This window comes from Heterodontus francisci, chromosome 16 (assembly GCF_036365525.1).
Source record: "Heterodontus francisci isolate sHetFra1 chromosome 16, sHetFra1.hap1, whole genome shotgun sequence".
Lineage (NCBI taxonomy): Eukaryota > Metazoa > Chordata > Chondrichthyes > Heterodontiformes > Heterodontidae > Heterodontus > Heterodontus francisci.
In genome coordinates, this window is record NC_090386.1 from 68,299,851 (window position 1) to 68,320,006 (window position 20,156).

The 20,156-nt window shown below is 43.6% G+C and overlaps 1 protein-coding gene across 3 annotated transcripts in view; it reads right to left on the reverse strand.

Moving 5' to 3' along the window:
• The window catches only part of LOC137378480 (myelin transcription factor 1-like), a 179,766-nt gene that overhangs the window by 11,183 nt on the left and 148,427 nt on the right, over positions 1 to 20,156 (reverse strand). For all 3 annotated transcript variants that reach the window (XM_068048810.1, XM_068048809.1, XM_068048808.1), the window contains 4 exons: positions 11,831 to 12,052; positions 6,806 to 6,897; positions 5,639 to 5,742; positions 2,987 to 3,130 (listed from right to left, as the gene is read on the reverse strand). In XM_068048810.1, the coding sequence (XP_067904911.1) occupies positions 2,987 to 3,130; positions 5,639 to 5,742; positions 6,806 to 6,897; positions 11,831 to 12,052 (562 nt within the window). The remainder of the gene's footprint in view (positions 1 to 2,986; positions 3,131 to 5,638; positions 5,743 to 6,805; positions 6,898 to 11,830; positions 12,053 to 20,156) is intronic.

Sequence of the window (20,156 nt, forward strand, 5' to 3'; positions counted from 1 at the left end):
GCGGCTGCAGATGTCAGCAGTGAACTGCCGTGAGTGCCTGAACCTCCTGAGGCATTGGTGCTCAGACATGTCGAGAGAGCTGATCCTCTTCCCGTTGTTACCACCAAGTGAGAAAGAGGTCTAGGGGTTCCTTTCAGCCTTCACCTAGTCTTACTGTAACAGGGTTTAATTTTAAATGCACCATGTTTTTAGCTCCCCCTTCGTGAATCCTTGTTCACCGTTTTCCAATTATAAGGCAAAGAAACCAGTAGACACACGTTTTTTTAGGTTTAAAGAAGAAAGATTGAAATTTATTAAACTTAAACTCTAATTCAGTTAATGCCTACGGATACACGCCGTGCCCCCGCTAGCATGCATATGCGATACACACAGGCAGATACGGACAGAAAAGAGCAGAAGAAACAAAATGGAAACGTTTGACGCAATATCTGAAGAGTTTTTGTTACGGGTCTTTGAGCTCACTGTAGAGTCTTTGCTTGCAGGTAGATCTGTTGGGGCCCAGTATTCTTCGCAGCTGTTAGTCCCAGCAGCGCCACCGGGAGTGGTGATCACTGCTGGGAAATTCAGCTGAAGGTGGGTGATGTGCTCGACAGATGAAGTGCCTTCCAAGAAGTTGCCAAACACCTGTCAAGCAGTGAAGGCACTCTCTGAGAGTAGTGCTTTTGACCAGCAGTCTCTCAACGGCCTTGGCTGCAGCTCTTCAGTGTAACCAGTCAAACCCTTCAGAGCTTGTCACTTTCACTGAAGCTCTCCTCACTGCGCACTTGCCTCGGTAGCCCTGGTGAGTTGCTGACTGGTTGGGATGCAGCATCCATGGCTGGGAAATTCAGGATTCAGTGCCAAATGACCTCTTAAGTGGCTTCTCAACAATCTCAACAACTTCTAAATTACTTACTCGCCAGACCTACCGGGATTCCCCGGTCTCTTTCAATTCCACCCCAGGGAAAGCCAGCAGATGGTACATGGTGATCCCGACCCGATATCACTTTCTGGAACTTCCCACTCCGTTCGCCTTGAACAGCCTGGGAAAATTCCCCCTCCCATATCACAATGTCTGTTTTATATAATGATGATTGCAATTATTTCTTACTGGTAAGGGGATGAAAGATATACCGTGCCCATTGTGTCATGAGCTTATGTAAAAGAGATTGTGACCAAACAACATTGTTAAAGGCCTTGTTGCAGCTGATGCAAAACTTGAAATTTCTACTTGAAATACACAAACACAAAGCTTGTGCTGCAGCTGAACAATTTCAAACACTGTAACTGTAGGCTCCTTATAATAAACATTGGTGTTTTAATTTTGTTCTTCAGCTGACAGCTCCCATGGTGTAGGTCTTCTGAGGCTGGTGACCACGTTAACATACACCTGCAGGATTTAGTTTAGACTAGCACCAAGCCAAACAAATTCCAAGCAATGACCATTTCCAACAAGAGAGGGTCTGACCACTTCCCCTTGACATTCAACTGCATTGTCATCATCGAAACCCCACCATCAACATCCTGGAGGTCACCATTGACCAGAAACACTACTGGACCAGCCACATAAATATTGCGGCTACAAGAGCAGTTCAGAGGCTGGGAATTCTGTGGCAAGTAACTCACCTCCTGGCTTCCCAAAGCCAAAAACACTCAAGAAGCTCGACACCATCCAGGGCAAAGCAGCCTGCTTGATTGGCACCCCAACCACCACCTTAAACATTTATTCCCTCCACCACTGGTGCACTTTGGCTGTAGTGTGTACCATCTACAAGACGCACTGCAGCAACTTGCCAAGGCTCCTTCAACAGCACCTTCCAAACTTGTGACCTCTACCATCTAAAAGCACAAGGGCACAGGGACATGGGAACACAACCATCTGCAAGTTCTCCTCCAAGCCACGCACCATGCTAATTTGGAAATATGTTGCTGCTCCTTCATTGTTGCTGGGTCAAAATCCTGGAACTCAGTGTCTTATAGCATTTTGGTGTACCTACACCATATGGAGAGCAGGGGTTCAAGAAGGCGGCTCACCAGCATCTTCTTAAGGGCAATAAATGTTGGACTTGCCAGCCATGCCCGAATCCCATGAACGATTTAAAAAAAAAGGCCAATGCTTCACTGAGTCTTCTTGGTTGCTGCCAGTCTTACTGGGACTGGTTAAGGCCCTGCTGCACTGGCATGACGTGTGTCCCGGAAGCTTCCATTACTTTTGTGTGATGCCATGACAAATCAACATGATGTATATACTCTGCAATTGCTGCCAGAACATCATAGCAGCCGGGCAAGTACTGAACGCTTTGCCCCACAGTGCAGCTGATTTAGTGGAAGGCTGGCTTCCCATTAATGGAGAAAAGTGACTCAGCACACATTCCTGAGACTTTGGCTCTATTGCAAGTGCAGCTAGAGTGTTTCACAGATTTAATGGCACACAAGCAAATTGCAAAATGACTAAAAGGAGAAATAGAACTAAACAATCATGGTATTAAGACGTACAATAATTGTAAGATCAGCCTAGCAGACAGTTGTTTTATCTTGTTTGCAATCTTGATTCATGGCTAAATCCATAAGATGAGGAAAAAGATTGAAGATTTTGCTGAGCACCAAGGAATGTTAGTTGTATTGTGGAATCATGAGGCATAAATACAATAAGCCAGATTCAAGTGCTAATGCTGATCCAATGACTCTTTTCATCAATACAAAAACATTCTTTTGCAAAATTGTGGCACAGGACTTTGACTTTTATTATTGAAAGCTTCAGGAAGACAAAAGGAGGGTAAATTTCACAAATTTTACATCCTATGAATAATCTTATGGACAGAAAATCCTGTGGGCACACTCATTTCTATGTTAGAATTTGCAATATGTGCTCACGGCAGTTGGAACACTGCATCAGCAGCTCAAATTTGCAAAATTATCCGCAATATCAGAATAATAATACTGAGCTATGAAACAGCTTGACTGAAACAGATAGTAAGAGGATATAATGCAGAACACGTTGGCTTACCATTTGAGGCAGTTTTATGTCAGCAAGACTACGAATCAGGGCCTGACTCAACCCAGCCAGCTCTTTAAATAAGGCTTCATTTTGCTCTTCAATTATTTTGTTTTCATCCTCAATGGTTTTCAAATTTTTTTCCATGTTGGAAATCTGAAAAGCATTAGTGCTGAATTTTAGTACAGTGGTTCAGTGAACACTAAGACACCTTTAAGTGTTTCTAATCTGGTTAATTAATGCATTTAATTATACACCCACAACTGTTTCCATTCCTGCTAGCATTATTTCAGACCAATGAAAATTAAACATGTTAAAGACCATTGAAAACAACAAATACGGCTCTTACTATCAATTATGATCTGGCTGTTGATGCACATCATGAATAACTTGCCTCATAAAAATATACATTCCTTCATACACTGACGTAAGAACAGAAGGACATCAATAGCCTGACAGAGCCTGAAAGCTCAACATCATGGGAATGTGTTATTGCACACAGTTAAACCAAAAGACCATATAATAGGATAATAACTACATAAAGAGATTTAGAATTGCTAAATACAAATGGGATATTGCAGCATTAGCATCAGTGAGATTTTCACTTCTGGGACATGGGCCGGAATTTTATGCCCCCCCCCCCCCACAAGAGGGGCCTAGTGGCGGGGGGGGGGGGGCAGTAAAATTGAGCAGGAGGCCGGTGGGCGGGGGGGGTATGGTTGTTGCTGACACCTTTCTGCCCCTGCAGCAATTTTACCAGGGACCGCAGAAGCAAGAAACAGCCTGCCCACCCCAGGCCAATCAAGGCCTTTCAGTGGCCAATTAACTGCCACATAAGGGCCTCTTCCTCCTGCCACTGGTCTTTTACCAGCAGCCAGTAGGCACCTCAGGGCCCCGGAATGCAGCCAAGTAAAACCTGGCATCCTCCTTGTGGGCTGGGTGGGGGGGGGCCCTACTGGATCAGGCACCTGTGATGCACGGAGGGCCCCCTCCCCAAAGCCCCAACCGGCCCCACTGAAATAAAGCCCCCTTGCTCCCAACTTACCCCCCCTTGCCTCGCCGGGGCCCAGCCGGTTTGTCCTTGGTGAGACCCCAAAAACTAACCTTTCTTCCGAGGCACTACTGGGACTGAGAGCTGCCAGCCCGCTGATTGGCTGGCAACTCTTGGAGGCGGGACTTCCTGCCTCAGAGAGGTGGAAGTTCCGCCCGTCCAATTAAGGGCCCGGACCATGTAAAATTCTGGCGTGGGTCCCAGGCCCGGCGGAGGCGGGCTCACCCATGACCTTTTGGCCAGTGGGCAGGGTCTCCCACCCAACGTAAAATTCCGGCTATTATTTCAAATCCAGCACAGACTATTAAGGTAAAAGTCTCTATTTGGTTCATTTTTAAAATTCTTTCATGGGATGTGGGTATCGCTGGCTAAGCCAGCATTTATTGCCCATCCCTAATTGCCCTTGAGAAAGTGGTGGTGAGCTGCATTCTTGAACCACTGCAGTCTATGTGGTGTAGGTACAACCACAGTGGTGTTAGGAAGAGAGTTACAGGATTTTGACCCAGCGACAGTGAAGTAACTGCGATTTTCCGGTGCCTCGGTTGATGCCGGGTGGTCCATCCAGTTTCATTCCTTTTAGACCTTTCTTTCGTGGTATGGTGCAACTGAGTGGCTTGCTAGGCCAAGTCAGAGGGCATTTAAGAGTCAGCCACATTGCTGTTCATCTGGAGTCACATGTAGGCCAGACCAGATAAGGATGGCAAATTTCCTTCCCTAAAGGACATTAGCGAACCAGATGGGTTTTTACAACAATCAACAATGGTTTCATGGTCATCATTACTGAGGCTAGCTTTTTTTTGAATTCCAATTTTATTAATTGAATTTAAATTCCACCAGCTGCCATAGTGGGGCCGGATTGCTAGTCCAGTGACATTACCACTATGCCATCGCCTCCCCGATATGTGACATGAGTTTGGGCAGTCTCTATCTAGTTCCTAGGGTATGGGTTTAGAACATTAATTGGCAATGTCACTGAGACAGGCCCAAGGGTGGCTGGTATGGGAAAAAGAAAAATGTCACACTGTTACAGCAGAGGGTGCTCTTCTGAGGTTGGGGCAGAGTAGAGAACTTTACTCTGCTATAAGCTACATATACATATTATATATATTGCACAGGAGTAGGAAAGAGCACATAAGAACATCTTCAAGGTCTCCAAGTCAAAAATGTTTTAAACAGATCATGTTCCTTAGACTATTTCTCTAGCAAAAACAGTGCTGCTGCCAGTCTACTCCAAAAATGTGTGAAGGATGTTGAAAGTTATTGGCATATTTCTCAACAGTTTTATGCTTTATAACCTGATCTATTTCACAGGCTAAAAGATTAAAGAATTGGCTTTCTGATGAAAGGTCATCAACTTGAAACATTAACTGCATCTCTCTCCACAGACGCTGCCTGACCTGCTGAGTATTTCCAGCATTTCAGTTTATATTTCAAATTTTCAGCATTCGCATTTCTTTGCTTTTGTTTAAATCAATTATCTATCCGGTTCCACTGAAATTAGTATGTTTTGAAGTTAGTAATTTATTGATATAGTTCTATTACAAAAACACTGGACAAAAAAATTCATATTAAAATAAGACTCTCATTGAATAAAAGTCCTCCTATAATTATACCTGTGACTGCAACTTCACCATATTGGATTCCATCTCCGTGTTGGATTCATTTAGTTCACTGATCTCTTTGTCAAGTTGCTTAATTTCTTCATCATTCTCTATTGCTGTGAGAAAAAAGTGAACTTAACAAAGTAGTCATTGTTTCTATACAAAGTCTAGAAAATGCTGTTTGTATGACATTCCACTGTCTACTTTTGTAGTGGAGATATGACTCCATTACTTTGAAAGCAGTTCATATGAATGCATTAAATGCTTGCCTGGTATAATTGCTGACAGTCATTTCCAGCCCGTGGATAGCAAATACAGTCATTAAAAGTGAAGTAAAATGTTGGAACAGTGCTTATTTTTCAAAATACACTACCTTTACATCATACCAGATATTTTTTAAAAACTTATTGAGTGCCACCATGGAGACCACTGAGTAACATCTCTGTCCCTCTTTTCCTCCCCAGCCTCAACAGTAATGTCAATTATAGAAAGTGTGGTAAAGTGGCTTCATTTCTGGCAAGTTGGGTCATGGGCTTCCCTGGAGCTGACAAATACAAATTTACTTGCCTGGAGCTGCGGTTGGCCAGCTTTGGAACAGTTCTCAGACTGATCTGGATGTATACAATGGAGCCACTTTGACATAATTCCTTGCAATGGCTATCACTGCCAGGGTTGAGTTCAGAAGGAGACTTTGTTTAAGGGTTTTCAGATTGACCATAAAATTGACAACTTAAAAAATATCTGCTGAGAGTATGATTCTCCCATGAAAACAGGAAGTATTCCCCAGCATTTTCCTTCCCCTTAAGGCAATCAAAAGCATCACTCCATTGCTTGCTTTGACCCACAATGAATTTCTTATTATTACTTCGTACATTAATGGTTTAGGGTTAAAGTGAACACAATTAATTGTATTCAGATAGATGCATTTAATTTGTTACATACATCCTTGAATTGTAGACAACATACAAGTTCAGTTATAATATAAGGCCACTCATTTACAGTAACCTGGTAAATCCAATTCTGTTTATAATATATGCAATTGTTACCAATATTTGGGAGAATCAGTTCTGTGATTCCATCCATTTTCTATGAAAATCACCAATCAGTGATCTTGCAAATAGTATTTACACTGATTAACATCACAATGGAGACTGCATTGATTTTTAGTTTAATTCTTACCGTCACTTGCTCGAAATTTGGTAGTTAGTAGATCATCCCCTGAGAATTTGGCTTTCTTCATGGCCAAAGTAGCCCTTGGACAGCCAGAAAGACTTAAAAAAGAAGAAAACAAAAGTTACAACAGTGAACGAGTCAAGAAAGTAAGTTTGAAAGCACGTTACGAATTTTGTCTGCACATTTACAGATACGCATTTATCAAAAACTGGAATTAAAGTATAATAGCCGAAGCATTAAAAATAGACACTGTGGCTTCAGCACCTGTTAAACTTTTAACAGCGTGAACGAAATGAGAAAACAGGGTAGACATGCTGGTCAGCGAAGGTTACACGTAAAAGCTTAATGTTTATGCGCTGCATCCCGTGTGTGCTAACTTTATGCAGGCTAAACAGGTTAACCTGCTGCCAATGACTTATCTGATCTGACACTCAGATTGATTCCAGCTTCTGAAAGCTCAGAGTTTTGTGTGATTTGGTTGTTCCAAATACCTTTGCAACTGTTTTTAGTCAATCCTGGACCAATTCAAAGCTATACAGGTCTCAGCTACATTACATTACATTTAGGTTACATTACATCTGCTGTCATCACCCTCTCCTGAAAAAAACACCCCTTAACCTTTCCGTCCTTGCAAACTGCCAATTCTTGAAGGTGCTGTTGCCTCTCAAATCTGTGTCCATCTTACCCGGAACTCAGTGTTTGAATCTCTCCAATTATGTTTCTTCCCCTGCCACGGTATTGAAATGACTCTTATCAAAGTCACAGATGACATCCTATCTGACTGTGACAAAGGTAAACTACCGCTCCTTGTCCTTCTCAACCTGTCTGCATGTGATACAATTGTCCACACTATCCTCCTCCAAAGCCTTTCCACTGTCAACCAGTTTGGGTAGGATTGCACTTGCCTGGTTCCATTTTTACCAATCCAGCTGTAGCCAGAGAAACACCTCCAATGGCTTCTCTTCCTGTTCCTGCACTGTTACCTCTGGTGTTCCATGAGGATTTATCCTTGGTCCCCTATTTCTCATCTACATGCTGCCCCTTGGCGACATCATCGGAAAACACTGGGCTGGATTTTACAGTGGGTGAGGTGGGGGGGACCCATTCACCAGCCGAAAGGTTGGTGGTAATCCCACCTCCACCGGGCCTGGGAATCCAGGATCCAGACTGGATTTTATGGTCCCCAGGCCCTTAATTGGTTTTGGGCAGGACTTCTACTTCATAGAGGCAGGAAGTCCCGCCTAATGGAGCTACTGGCCAATCAGCGGGCCAGCAGCTCTTAGTCCCAGCAGCATCACCAGGAGCCGTGGCCACTGCTGGGACTACATCCAGCTGCAGGAGGAAAATGACGGCTGGCTCCGGAAAAGAGTTAAGTTTTTGGGGCCTCGCCAGGGACAATTAGTTGGGCTCCGGTGAGGCAAAGGGGGTCGGTTAGGGGGGCAGGGGGTTTGTTGTGCGTTGGGGGAGATTGGGGCTTCGGGAGCAGACCTTCGTGGGGTACAGGGTGCCTGATCAGGAGGGCTTCTCCAGCCCCCCAGAAGGCCACTGAGTTTTATCAGGCGGGTTTTGTATTCTGCGGCCTCAGCCGCCCACCAGCCACACGTAAGATACCTGTGGCAGCAGGTGGAGTCCCTTAAGTGGAAGATAATTGGCCACTGGCCTGGGGTGGGTGGGCCACTTCTCACCGCTGCCGCCCCGCATAAATTGGCAGCAGAGGCTGGAGTGGGTCGGGAAGGGCTCCACCAGCCTCCCACTCCATTTTACGCCCCCCCCACCCTGGCCACCAGCCCGCTCTTTAAGGGGGCATAAAATTCCAACCACGGTGTCAGTTTCCACGCATACACTGAGGACACCCAGCTTTAACTCACCACCACTTCCCTCGACCCTTCCACTGTTGCTATATTGTCAGACTGCTTGTCCAATATCCAGAAATGGATGAACAGAAATTTCCTCCAATTAAATACTGGGAAGACCAAAGCCATTGTCTTCGGTCCCCACTGCAAACTCTGCTCCCTTTCCACCGACTCCATCCCTCTCCCTGGCAGTTGTATGAGGTTGAACCAGACTGTTCACAAACTTGATGTCATATTTGACCCCAAGATGAGCTTCCAACCACATATCTAACATCATACATCACTAAGACTGCCTATTTCCATCTCCGTATCATCCCCCAACTCTGCTCCTGTCTTAGCTCATCTGCTGCTGAAACCCTCATTCATACCTTTGTTACCTCTAGACATGACTATTCCAATGCACTCCTGGCTTGTCTCCCACATTCTGCCCTCTGTAAACTTGAGGTCATCCAAAAATCATGTTTTAACTCACACCAAGTCCCGTTCACCCACCAACCCTGTACTTGCTAACCTACATTGGCTTCCAATTAAGCAATGTCTTGATTTTAAAATTCTCTTCCTTTTTTTTCAAAGCTATCTATGGCTTCAACCCCTCCCTATCTCTGTAATCTCCTCCAGCCTTACAGCCCTCGGAGATGTCTGTGCTTCTCCAGTTCTGGCCTCTTGAGCATCCCTGGCATTAATCGCTCTACCAGTATCAGGCATGCCTCAGCCTGAAGTCTGGAATTACCTCCCTAAACCTCTCTTTCTCTTTTACGACGCTCCTTAATCTGATCATAAAGCTGTAGTACCTCATAAATCCTTACTATTCCTTAAAGTTCAATTTGGTACTATTACCTCACTCATTTCTATTTCTCAGATTCCTCTACCATGTGTTTTGTTTACTGATGGCACACCCCTCCAAGTTGTATTGATAGTTTTCACCCATCGGAACTTAAATATTGTGCTATAAGGATCGGGAGATTAGTATTTTTTGCAAATCGGGCATCCTATGCAGATATTTGACATCAATTGAAAAAAAGATGAAAAATAAATCTGGGCCCTAATCTTTAGCACATTTGTCAGAAATTCCTCTCACTGCTGTTTCAGTGCAGACATGAACCCATTTATTTTAAACTACTGAATGTCTTCCCTGATTACAGTCATAGAGTCATTTATGGCACAGAAAGAGGCAATTGGGCCCATCGAGTCCATGCTGGCCCTCCAGAGAGAAATCCAGTCAGTTCCGCTCCCCTGCTCGATCCCCATAGCCTGTAAGTTTATTTCCTTCAAATGCCCATCCAATTGAAACCATTGTCTCCGCTTCCACCACCCTCGTGGGCAACGAGCTCCAAGTCATTACCACTGCTGTGTAAAAGAGTTCTTCCTCACATTCCCCCTGCACCCCTTGCCCAAACCCTTCAATCTGTGTCCCCTAGTCCTTGTACCATTAGTTAATGGGAACAGTTTTTCCTTGTCTAACTTATCTAAGCCTGTCATAATCTTGTACACCGCTATCAAATCTCCCCTCAATTTCCTTTGCTGAAGGCAGAACAACCCCAGCTTTTCTAACCTAACCTTGTAACTAACCTGCACACTCTTTCAAAGCGCTCCATTAAGTCTCTATTGCCTCACCCTATTCCTTCTGCCAAAATGCATCACCTCACACTTGTCTGTATTAAATTCCATCTGCCACTTGCCTGCTCATTCTGATAGCCTATCCATGTCCTGTTGTAGGCAGTTCATATCATCCTCACTATTTGCCACTCCTCCAAGTTTGGTATCATCGGCAAATTTTGAAATTCTACTCTGTATTCCAAGATCCAAGTCAATTATATAGCAAAACAAGCAGTGGTCCTAGCACTGACCCTTGGGGAATATCACTATCTAACATCCTCCAGTCTGAAAAACAACCATTTACCACTGTCCTTAAGCCAATATTTTATCCAATTTGGACACTGACCCTCCTACTCCATGAGCCTCAATTTTGTTAATCAGCCTTCTATGTGGTACTTTATCAAATGCTTTCTTAAAATCCATAAAGACAACACCCATCATATTCCCTTCATCAATGTTCTCTGTTACTTTATCAAAAAATTCAATTAGTCAAGCATGATCTGCTTTTTACAAATCCGTGCTGGTTCCCCTTAATTAACTCAAACCTCTCCAAGTGCCTGTTGATTTTTTTCCATGATTATTGTTTCTTAAACCTTACCCACCATTGATGTTAAACGAACTAGCCTGTAGTTGCCATAACTGTCCTTACACCCTTTCTCGACTAAGGGTGTCACATTTGTCACTCTCCAATCCTCTGGCACCTCCCCATATCTAGGAAAGATTGGAAGATTATGGCAAGCCCTTCTGCTATCTCCACCCCACTTCTTTTAGTAATCTGGGATGCAAGCCGTACTGACTTTATCTACCCTAACCATAGCCAGCCATTCCAGTACCTCCTCCCTCTCAATTTTTACCCTATCCATTGCCTCTACTCTCTCCGCTTCTACTGACATTTTGTCAGATTCCTCTTCCTTAGTAAACACTGATATAAAGTGCTCATTAAGTATTCTTGCTTTGCCCTGTGCCTCTAAGCATATATTACCCTCTTTGTCCCTAATAGGCCCTACTCCACCTCTTACTATTTACATGTTGGTAGAAGATTTTTGGGTTCCCTTTTATGTTGACTGCCATTCTATTCTCATATTCTCTCTGGGCCAGTCTTATTTTCCTTTTCACCTCCCCTCTCAACTTATTGTATTTGGCCTGGTTCTCACTTGAAGAATTCACCTGACATGCATCATACACCCTTTTTTGGTTTCATCATAGTCTCTATCGCCCTCGTCATCCAAGGAGCCCTGTTTTTGTTTTCCCTACCTTTTGCCCTTGTTGAAACCTAGCCTGTACCTGAAGCAACTCTTCCTTAAAGATAACCCATTGTTCCGAAACAGTTTTTCCTGTCATTCTTTGGTTCTATTTTATTCTGGCTAGATCCCTTCTCATCGTATTATATTGTAATCTACCTTATATCAATTAATGGAGAGAAAAATTTTACGTGATGCTGTTAAGCATTCATAATTTCAGGTCTTAATGAATTTTAGACTAGGAGTATATTTTAACAATAATAGAATCATAATATTTAAATAGGGCTACAGTGGCTTTAAATATTGTTTGGTTTACTTAATTACAGGAGAATGATATATACCTTCGATGTGTAAGAAAACTGCCATTAGCATGCCCTGAACCATCACACCCTGGGGTTGGACAAGCTGGCCCATCTCCTTTCACGGGTTTCCAAGTAAATGGTGACCCATTGTGGAATCCTTCCTTTTGTCTGCGTGCAGCCAAAGGACAGCCTGATGCACTACGATGCGATGCATACTTGCCACTTACATGCCCAAGCCCATCACATCCAGGAACAGGGCATCTAAAGAAAAACAAAACTTGATACTGGTTATTTGTGCTAATAAGTCCACCAAAACTAAAAGCAGAAATGGCACGTAAATTCAAGGAAAACTTGTTCAGAAAATAATCATATTATGGAAGTACAAATGTCTATGTAAAGATGCCCGTTTGTACAGAATCTACCATATGTTGATCACAGTTAGTAAGGCCGCTGCACAAACACATTTGATAGGATTATTGTAGCTGCTAGTAACTGATATTAAATAGAGGTTAGTAAATTGCACGTAAACTTCAAGATCTAGGCCAATAACAATATTTTTTCTTTTTAAAACATGGCTTTACATCCATAAAGTGTAACACTTTGAAACTTGATATCTGATGTGTGATGGATCAGCACAGGATGCAAGACTTTAAAATCTATGTAAAATTTATCTATACTTTGTAACTGGAATATATTTACTCATTTGTGATTTCTTTCAAGCTGTTTTTAAGTGTGTGTTCTGCATTTGGCTCTTTGTTTTTAAATGGCACTATTAGTGTCTGTTGCAAATGGAAATTTCCCATCATGTTACTTTTAAAAAAGGGATAGATATCACTTTCACTCCCTAGGTGATAATCAAACAGAGCGGAACATATGCCCTTTATAAAACCCACCTGATTTTCATTCCATTGCTTTAAGGAGTGATAACCTGGCTGTATTTTAATACCTCTTTCAAATGGGTGCATTTAGAGCTATGCAGAAAATCAAGGAAATCATGGCCTGTCTCATTATGCTCTAATTTGAATAGAATTTGGCTGCTAATAAAGCTCTCACAATTCTGACAAGTATTATGATAACTGAATTTTCAGCTCTCATTCACCTTACAGATACTTATTAGGAATACAGGAAAACTGAATTGCTACTTTTTTTGAATTTCCTTTCCTTCTACAACTTTAATATAAATATACTGATAATAGTCTTTATAATTAAATGTAGGTAATATGTTATAGGTTACAGTGAACTCAATTCAAGAAATGTTGACTGGACAGTCAAATCCACTTATATTTGATCCTGATGTAAGAAAATAAAATGTATAACTTTGCTTTATATAAACAATTTTTTTTCAAGATGTAGTAAGCTCTCAGTCTGTATGCATGAGTTTTCTGACAGGCTGTCTGGAGCATGGTTGTGATGATTAGCGTGCAGGTGGGACTGTGTTTAATTTGACATGTCTGAAAGGTCACTGCTCAAATAGTTGCTATGGGGAGCTGGGCAAAACAGACAGTGTTGGGTGATTGCAGCCACTTGTTAATTTACAATTCCAGGTCAGAAGAACCCAGCACGCAATGACTGCCAGGGGTTGATTTTGACTTTTGGGTGCTCGTCCAGCTGAGTATGCTGGTCAGCCACACATTCCAACGGCAAAATGCCCCCCGATTTTGAGGCTTCAGCCACATTTACTGCTGCAGCTCACCAGCATCAGCACAGGGAAATGGGCCACAGCTGCTGCCACAAAAGTAATTTGCCATAGGGAGTCACGATCGCAGAGGGTGGGAGGTCCCAGGGCAACAGTGGTCAAGATTATTTTTGTGGATTCCTGCTCCTCTGGGGCCCACAAAAATAATTCAAGAATTGCCTTTGCTGGGCCTCTTCTCTTGCACTGCCTATAGAATTTATCAGAGTCTGCACAGTGCCGGCTCCAACCAGTTCCTAAAGAAAATGGCAGCCCTATTTACAAAACAGGCAGGTGCTTTGGACACTTGGTGGCAAGCCCCTTTAAAAAGGTGCCGATCGCATCAATGCGGTAAGGTTACCGATCCCATTTTGCCACTCAAAATCAACATGCCTTTTTTCATTTATGGATAGATTTTCATCTGTAATAAAGTGTGATACTTTGAAATTTGGGGTTACTGTTTACACTTTGGGTGGCAATCAACCATTCCAATGCAAACTGCGCTTGTCTTGAAAAATGATTTTTCTCCTCCAAACTTATTTGCATATCACTGAATGCAAACTGCGCCTTGAACAGGTGCAAATGGCAGTGTTTTAAAATGTAATTTAAAAGAAAAAAAATTTCTTTGCAAAATATTCCTTGATGCGTTTATGAGTGGTAACTTGGCAAAGTTTGATTAATACAGTTGAAAATGCATTTAGTCACAAAAAATAAGCATTTTAAATCACAATGTCAATCCAGCACCTGTGAGTAACCTGATTTTAATTTAATTTAATTCTAAATTACTGAAAATGACTTTTTAAAAACATACAAAACTAATTTCTAGTTAGGGGTACAGTAGTCAGTTCCTTAGTAATCAAAAAAATTCATTCAAAAACTTTCAAAATGTCTCTATTAGGTTCCTTGCACTTTTTGGAGCCTCATCAAATGCCTGTAAACAAATGCAATTAGCGGAAACTCCCAATGGTGATGAATTTTCCTTGGGTGTGTGGCTAGTTTTGTTAGCAGGATTGGCTTCTCGCACAGTGTTTTTAAAACCAGCGCAAAAGATCACAGAAACTCGAGTTGTGCAAAATGCAATGTGTGCCTAAAATTCTGCCATCTTTTGCGTCGGTTACGCTGATATTGGAGGCTTTGCACAAAAAATCCACCGCAATTGAGTGGAAACTCCAGGTCATAATATTTGTTGTTGTGTTACAGACACACTTGATGTAAGGCATTTATATATATTCCAGCAGATCTCTCATGACATTGCCCATAGTGACACAAAGTTCATGCTGTTTTCTTAAAATATGGATGTTATGTCATGTAACAGAGAATATATAGTCAGGGCCAGTGATTTATAGTCACTGAACAAGATAAGTTCTGTTTTTATTATTAGCTTTAAGGAATTTTTATTGGTGTTCAGGAGACTGAATGCTGAGGCTGTTTATTTTTACTGTGAAATTAGTAAATTAGTGGACTAGCTTATTCTTACATTTATAAACGAGTGGCCTTTACTTTATAGATATTCTGGACCTTAATTTTAATTTCTTACCTTTTTGAAAGCTGACAATGCATAGCAGTATGGTATGCAAGAGAGATAAGATCTGAAGTAGGTATCTGGGGGTAGGGAGTCCTCTTTTGTAGGCTTGAAATATCAGCGCATTCTGGGTGGAATCAGCTGAACCAACGCAAAAGGTCAAGGAATTTTAAAGTGAGTGAGTTATGCCCAAAACCACTTACCTCCTTGTGTCCATGAACTTTTACGCTGATTCAAAGTTCCATTTGCCTAGATCAGGCCCCACACATAAAACCTGCCATGCCTCCAGAATGAGTTTGCGAGATTCCACCAATTGTGCTGGGTCAGAAAGACTCTTCAAATTTTGTTCATTTTCTGAGGTGCACAGGCACTAGTCGGCACGTTATATAAGCTTTTTCATATCACAAATTATTTAATCAAATAGTGTACACCAATTAAACTATTAAGTCATCAGTATGGCTTTTTTTTCAGTCATCTTCAGTGATTTTAAATCAGGTTATCCAAAGGTGATCAACTGGACTCCCTTATTAAAAATGCTTATTTTTGTTGGTAAACCCATTTTGAGCTGTATGAATAAAACTGCATCAGGTTACTACTCTTAAATACATCAAGGAATAACTTTTAATAGAGAAAAAACAATTATATTCTATTACACAGGCCAATTGTCCTGGTTCATGGAGGATTTTACGTTTGTGATTATTCAAATGATTTTTGCAGAACCTTGAACTATATCCTAAATGGTGCAATTTCAAACACATTTTGGGTGCAGTTTCCCAATAGTGCACAAAGCAGAAACTCTGCCTCTACTGTTTAGCAACACTGGGAATGAAATTGGGTTAAACAGCATTGGAGAATGGTCATGGTGCTGAGGTTCAGGTGCTGGGGTCTGGTTTTACGCAATGGGGAAAATTTTAGTGTGACAAGAGGAAGCCTGAGGTTTAGCAGAAGAGAGGATTTGGCAGAATCAGTAGCAAAGATACAGGCAGGATATTCTTGCTGCCTTCAGAACCCCGTCGTCAGGCTCAAATGGGGGTCAGAAGTCGCACTATGTGGGGAAACAGCCATTCACATGATTTTCCCCGATTTGGCCAATTAGTGGCTAGAGGTTGGGCTCGCTGTCCAAATAAAGATGGCGGGCGGGCTCACGAAGCTGGAGGGCAAATAGAAAACCCTCCAACTTGGAAGCAACAACAGGATGCCATTCAAAGTAAGTGAGGGAGAGGATGCCCTGAAATGGAGGAGTCCTCTCTCTAACTTTTTCACGTTTAAAATAAAAAATGGCATTGCAGCTGGGCCACCACTGTGGCGGTGTGGGGAAAGACTCCTCCACAGGGTGGCCAGCGGCTGCTGCTGAACCCAGATAGATAGGGAGTGGGGGTGGGGGGCCTCAAGCCTGTCTGGAGCTGACTCCCCTGCTCTGCAACCTGGAGGTCGCCTCCAGTCAGCTGTACAGTCCCCCGCTGCTTGCAGGGACCTGGAGGCGACTGGAAAATCCCAGTTGGCCTACGTTAACAGGCCTTAATAGGCCTTTAAGTGGGTTGATTGGCTACCTGACGCGTGTGAGCAGGTAGCACTGCCGCCATCCCCCCATCCCACCTCCGAAAAAATGGCCCAGGGATGGTATGGAGCCTGGGAACCGGCATGCAGACTGGCATCGCAGAATTCCGCATGCGCCTGCCTCCATTCCTGTCCCCAGTGGGGGCTAAAAATCGAGCCCACAGAGTTTGTGGCAGGAGTCAAAGGTGACGGCTTTGGCTTTGCCAATATTTAGCTGCAGAAAGTTGCATCTGACCCAAGACTTGATGTTGAACACGCAGTCAGACAACACAGAGGCAATGTGGGTGTCAGTAGTGGGGGTAGAGAGGTAGAAGCTAGTTAACATACTTGTGGACCCTGATTCTTGTGGATGATGCTGCCCAAGGAAAGTTTTTAGATGAGGGAAAAGAGGGGGCTGGAGGTAAATATCATTGTGCTTACTCAGTTTTATTTTCAATTGATATTTTGTTGTCAAATTTCATTGGCTTTACTTTTGAGGCTTCTAGTTTTGTTTAGAATACTCCCTTGAGACTTTTTCTTGGTTTGGTTTGGAAAAATTCCCTAAAATTTGCTGCATGGATTTCCCTATGGGGATTATCCACTTTATATTTATATATGTTGGAGAATGAAGAGGTGGTGAAACATCAGGGAATATGGGAGGCTAGGTTTATATGCAGCGTTGCAGAAGATCCATGACCTCTCAGATACCCATCCACCAGGATGTTTAGACTGAGAAGATTTTATTTAAATATATTCCTGAACATATGCATAAGAAGACCTTGAACAGTTTTGCTGTATCAGACAGAAAGATCTGAATATTTCCTCAAGAACCAAGACAGCACTTACTATGGTTCAGAAACTCATTATAGCATTTAATTTCCTGAATGTGGACATACGAATTTATAATGGAAATAAAAGGGCAGAATGTATGACTTTAAAATGGGGGTTGAATTATGTGCCCTGGTTAATCTACCCTGCCCCTAACATTGCTTCAGCTGAAGACTACACTTGCTCTCTCTCTCTCTCTCTCTCTCTCTCTCTCTCTCTCTCTCTCTCTCTCTCTCTCTCTCTCTCTCTCTCTCTCTCTCTCTCTCTCTCTCTCTATATATATATATAACATATATGGCAGATATAGCAGAAATTAATGGAAAAACTAGCATCATTTTAGCGATAATTAGAAAAGCTAAACTTGTTATATTTAGCATCTGGTGTAAATTGTTCCTTTAGCATGCACAGAGATAATTGATTAATTAAACAGCAGTCCCTTGATATAAAATGCACTGAGAGTTGCAACTGGGAAAGAGGCTGTTAAACATTGCTCTTCCATATGTTTGCCCCCCTCATTCAGTACAAGGTAATCTATCTTAAGATAAGTGTGTCAAATATTATAGTACTGCTGTGTTCATTACTTAACGTACTATTCTTTAGTCTTCATTAGCACAGGGCAAGACGTGCCGCTTTTTTGCTAATATTAACAAAAAGACATGAATAAACGGGGTTGTGACATCAGTAAAAGGTGCACAAAGACTGCATTTAAAGCTATTTTTACGATTTACTTCCTTCTGAAAATAGAAGAAGCATAACAAAAACGGAGTTAAAGGAGGTTAAGTTTGTACAAAAGCAAAACAGTGCGGATGCTGGAAATCTGAAAAAAAGACAGAAAATTCTGGAAATACTCGGCAGGTCAGGCAGCATCTGCGGAGAGAGAAGTTAACATTTCAGGTCGATGATTTGTCATCAGAAGTTCTGATGAAGAGTCATCGATCTGGAACGTTAACTCTGGCCAGAATGTAACACACCCTGCCATGAAGTGGGTTGGGGGGTGGGGGTTGGTGGGGGGTTGGGCATGCGTAAGATCATTTGGGATGGTGGGAAGTATCTACCCCTGCTGGGACCTTACCAGCTGCGGGGGTGGTGGCAGGCGGCCTGCCCACCCTTAGGCCAATTGAGGCCCTTAAGTAGCCAATTACAGGGCACTGCCACACCTGACGAGGCTGCCCAATAATACTTGGTGGCCTCCATGTGGGCGGGTTGGGTAGAGGACCCTCCTGATTGGGCACCCTGTGCCCCACGGAGGCCCCTCATAGCGGCAGGGGCCACCCCTGCTGGAACATCCCACCCTGCCCTCTCGATCGAACCCCCCACCTTTGTCGGGGCCTGGCTGATTGGCCCCGGTGACACAGACTCCACTTACTACTTCTGAGGCCGTGCCCATGGTGTCTCTTCTCGCTGGGTGCAGTCCCAGCAGTGGCCTTTGCTGCTGGTGGCACTGCTGGGACTATAGAGCTGCCAGCCCTCTGATTAGTCCACAGCACTTGGAAGCAGGACATCCTGCCCCAGAGGGGCAGAAGCCATAACTGCAGGCAATTAATTGCCTAAGTCACATAAAATATGATCATGGCTTCTGGGGCCATGGCGCTGAGTGCCCACTCTCCCTGCTACCTGTACAGTACCAATGGCACCCTCTTACCAAGTGCCAAGTCCCCTTTTGCCTCGCTGACCCTCTTATGGGGCTGGGGTGTTGCCCTGGGACAGCTGTGACTGGCTCCCCACTCTTTATCCATCTGCTTTCAGCTGGTCAGTTTCTCAAGGTATGGGTTACCTGTCCATCCCTTTAAAAATTTAAAGGTCACCCCTTAACAAGCTGTTAATGAGCTTTTTAACTGTTTTAATTGGCCTCAGTTGGGAAGAGAATGGAATTCCTACCCTGCACAGACCCGCCCTGATGATTACTGAACGGGGTCAGCTCCCCCACTCGTATTGTGAGGGCAAAAGAGCAAGGGTCAAGGCTGCCAAGGACAACTGGGCAGCCACCTGCCCTGAAGGAAGGTTCCAGCTGGCAATGGGGGCAAGACTGTCAGATTTTGGGCCCAGTGGTGATGAGGGTCAACACCTTCACAGGAAGGGCAGAACCCGAGGCAAAAGGAGGGCACAGGAGAGGCAAGAAGGGCAGGAAGGCAACAGAAGCCAAGCCCTCAAAACGGGATCTACTGCTGTAGAGCTGAATTGAGATGATTGAGACCCAGTGCCACAGGAGACTGCGACTTTCCAGGCAGGCGGTCACAGACGTCTGTGCCCTGGTTGCTGAAGACCTCGCACCTCTGGTTTCCAATACCCAGCCAGTGGCCGTCAAAGTCATTGTGGCCTTGATCTTCTTCGCTCTGGCTCCTTCCAAAGGTCAGCTGCGAACCTTGGTGGCATCTCAAAATTGGCTGCACACCACTGCATCTCACTGGTCTTTGATGCCCTCTTTGCCAGAGCTGGACAGCACATTCATTTAACCCCAGACACGACCTTGCAGGCTCAGAGGGCATTGGGTTTTGCCTCCATCACTGGATTTCCCCAGGTGCAGGGCATCATCGATTGCATCCATGTGGCCATCAAGGCACCCAGTGAGATCCATGAACAGCAAGGGCTTCCACTCCCTCAAAGTTTAACTGCTCTGTGACCACAACAAGAGTTTCCTCCGTGTTTGTGCTCGCTTTCCTGGCAGCTGCCATAACCCCTTCATCCTCTGCTAGTCCATGCTGTCTCAGATCTCCAACCCTCCAAGTACATGGATGGATCCTAGGGGACAACGGAAATCCCTTGAAGAGATGGCTACTGACCCCTCTACGAGAGCCCCAGAGGCACAG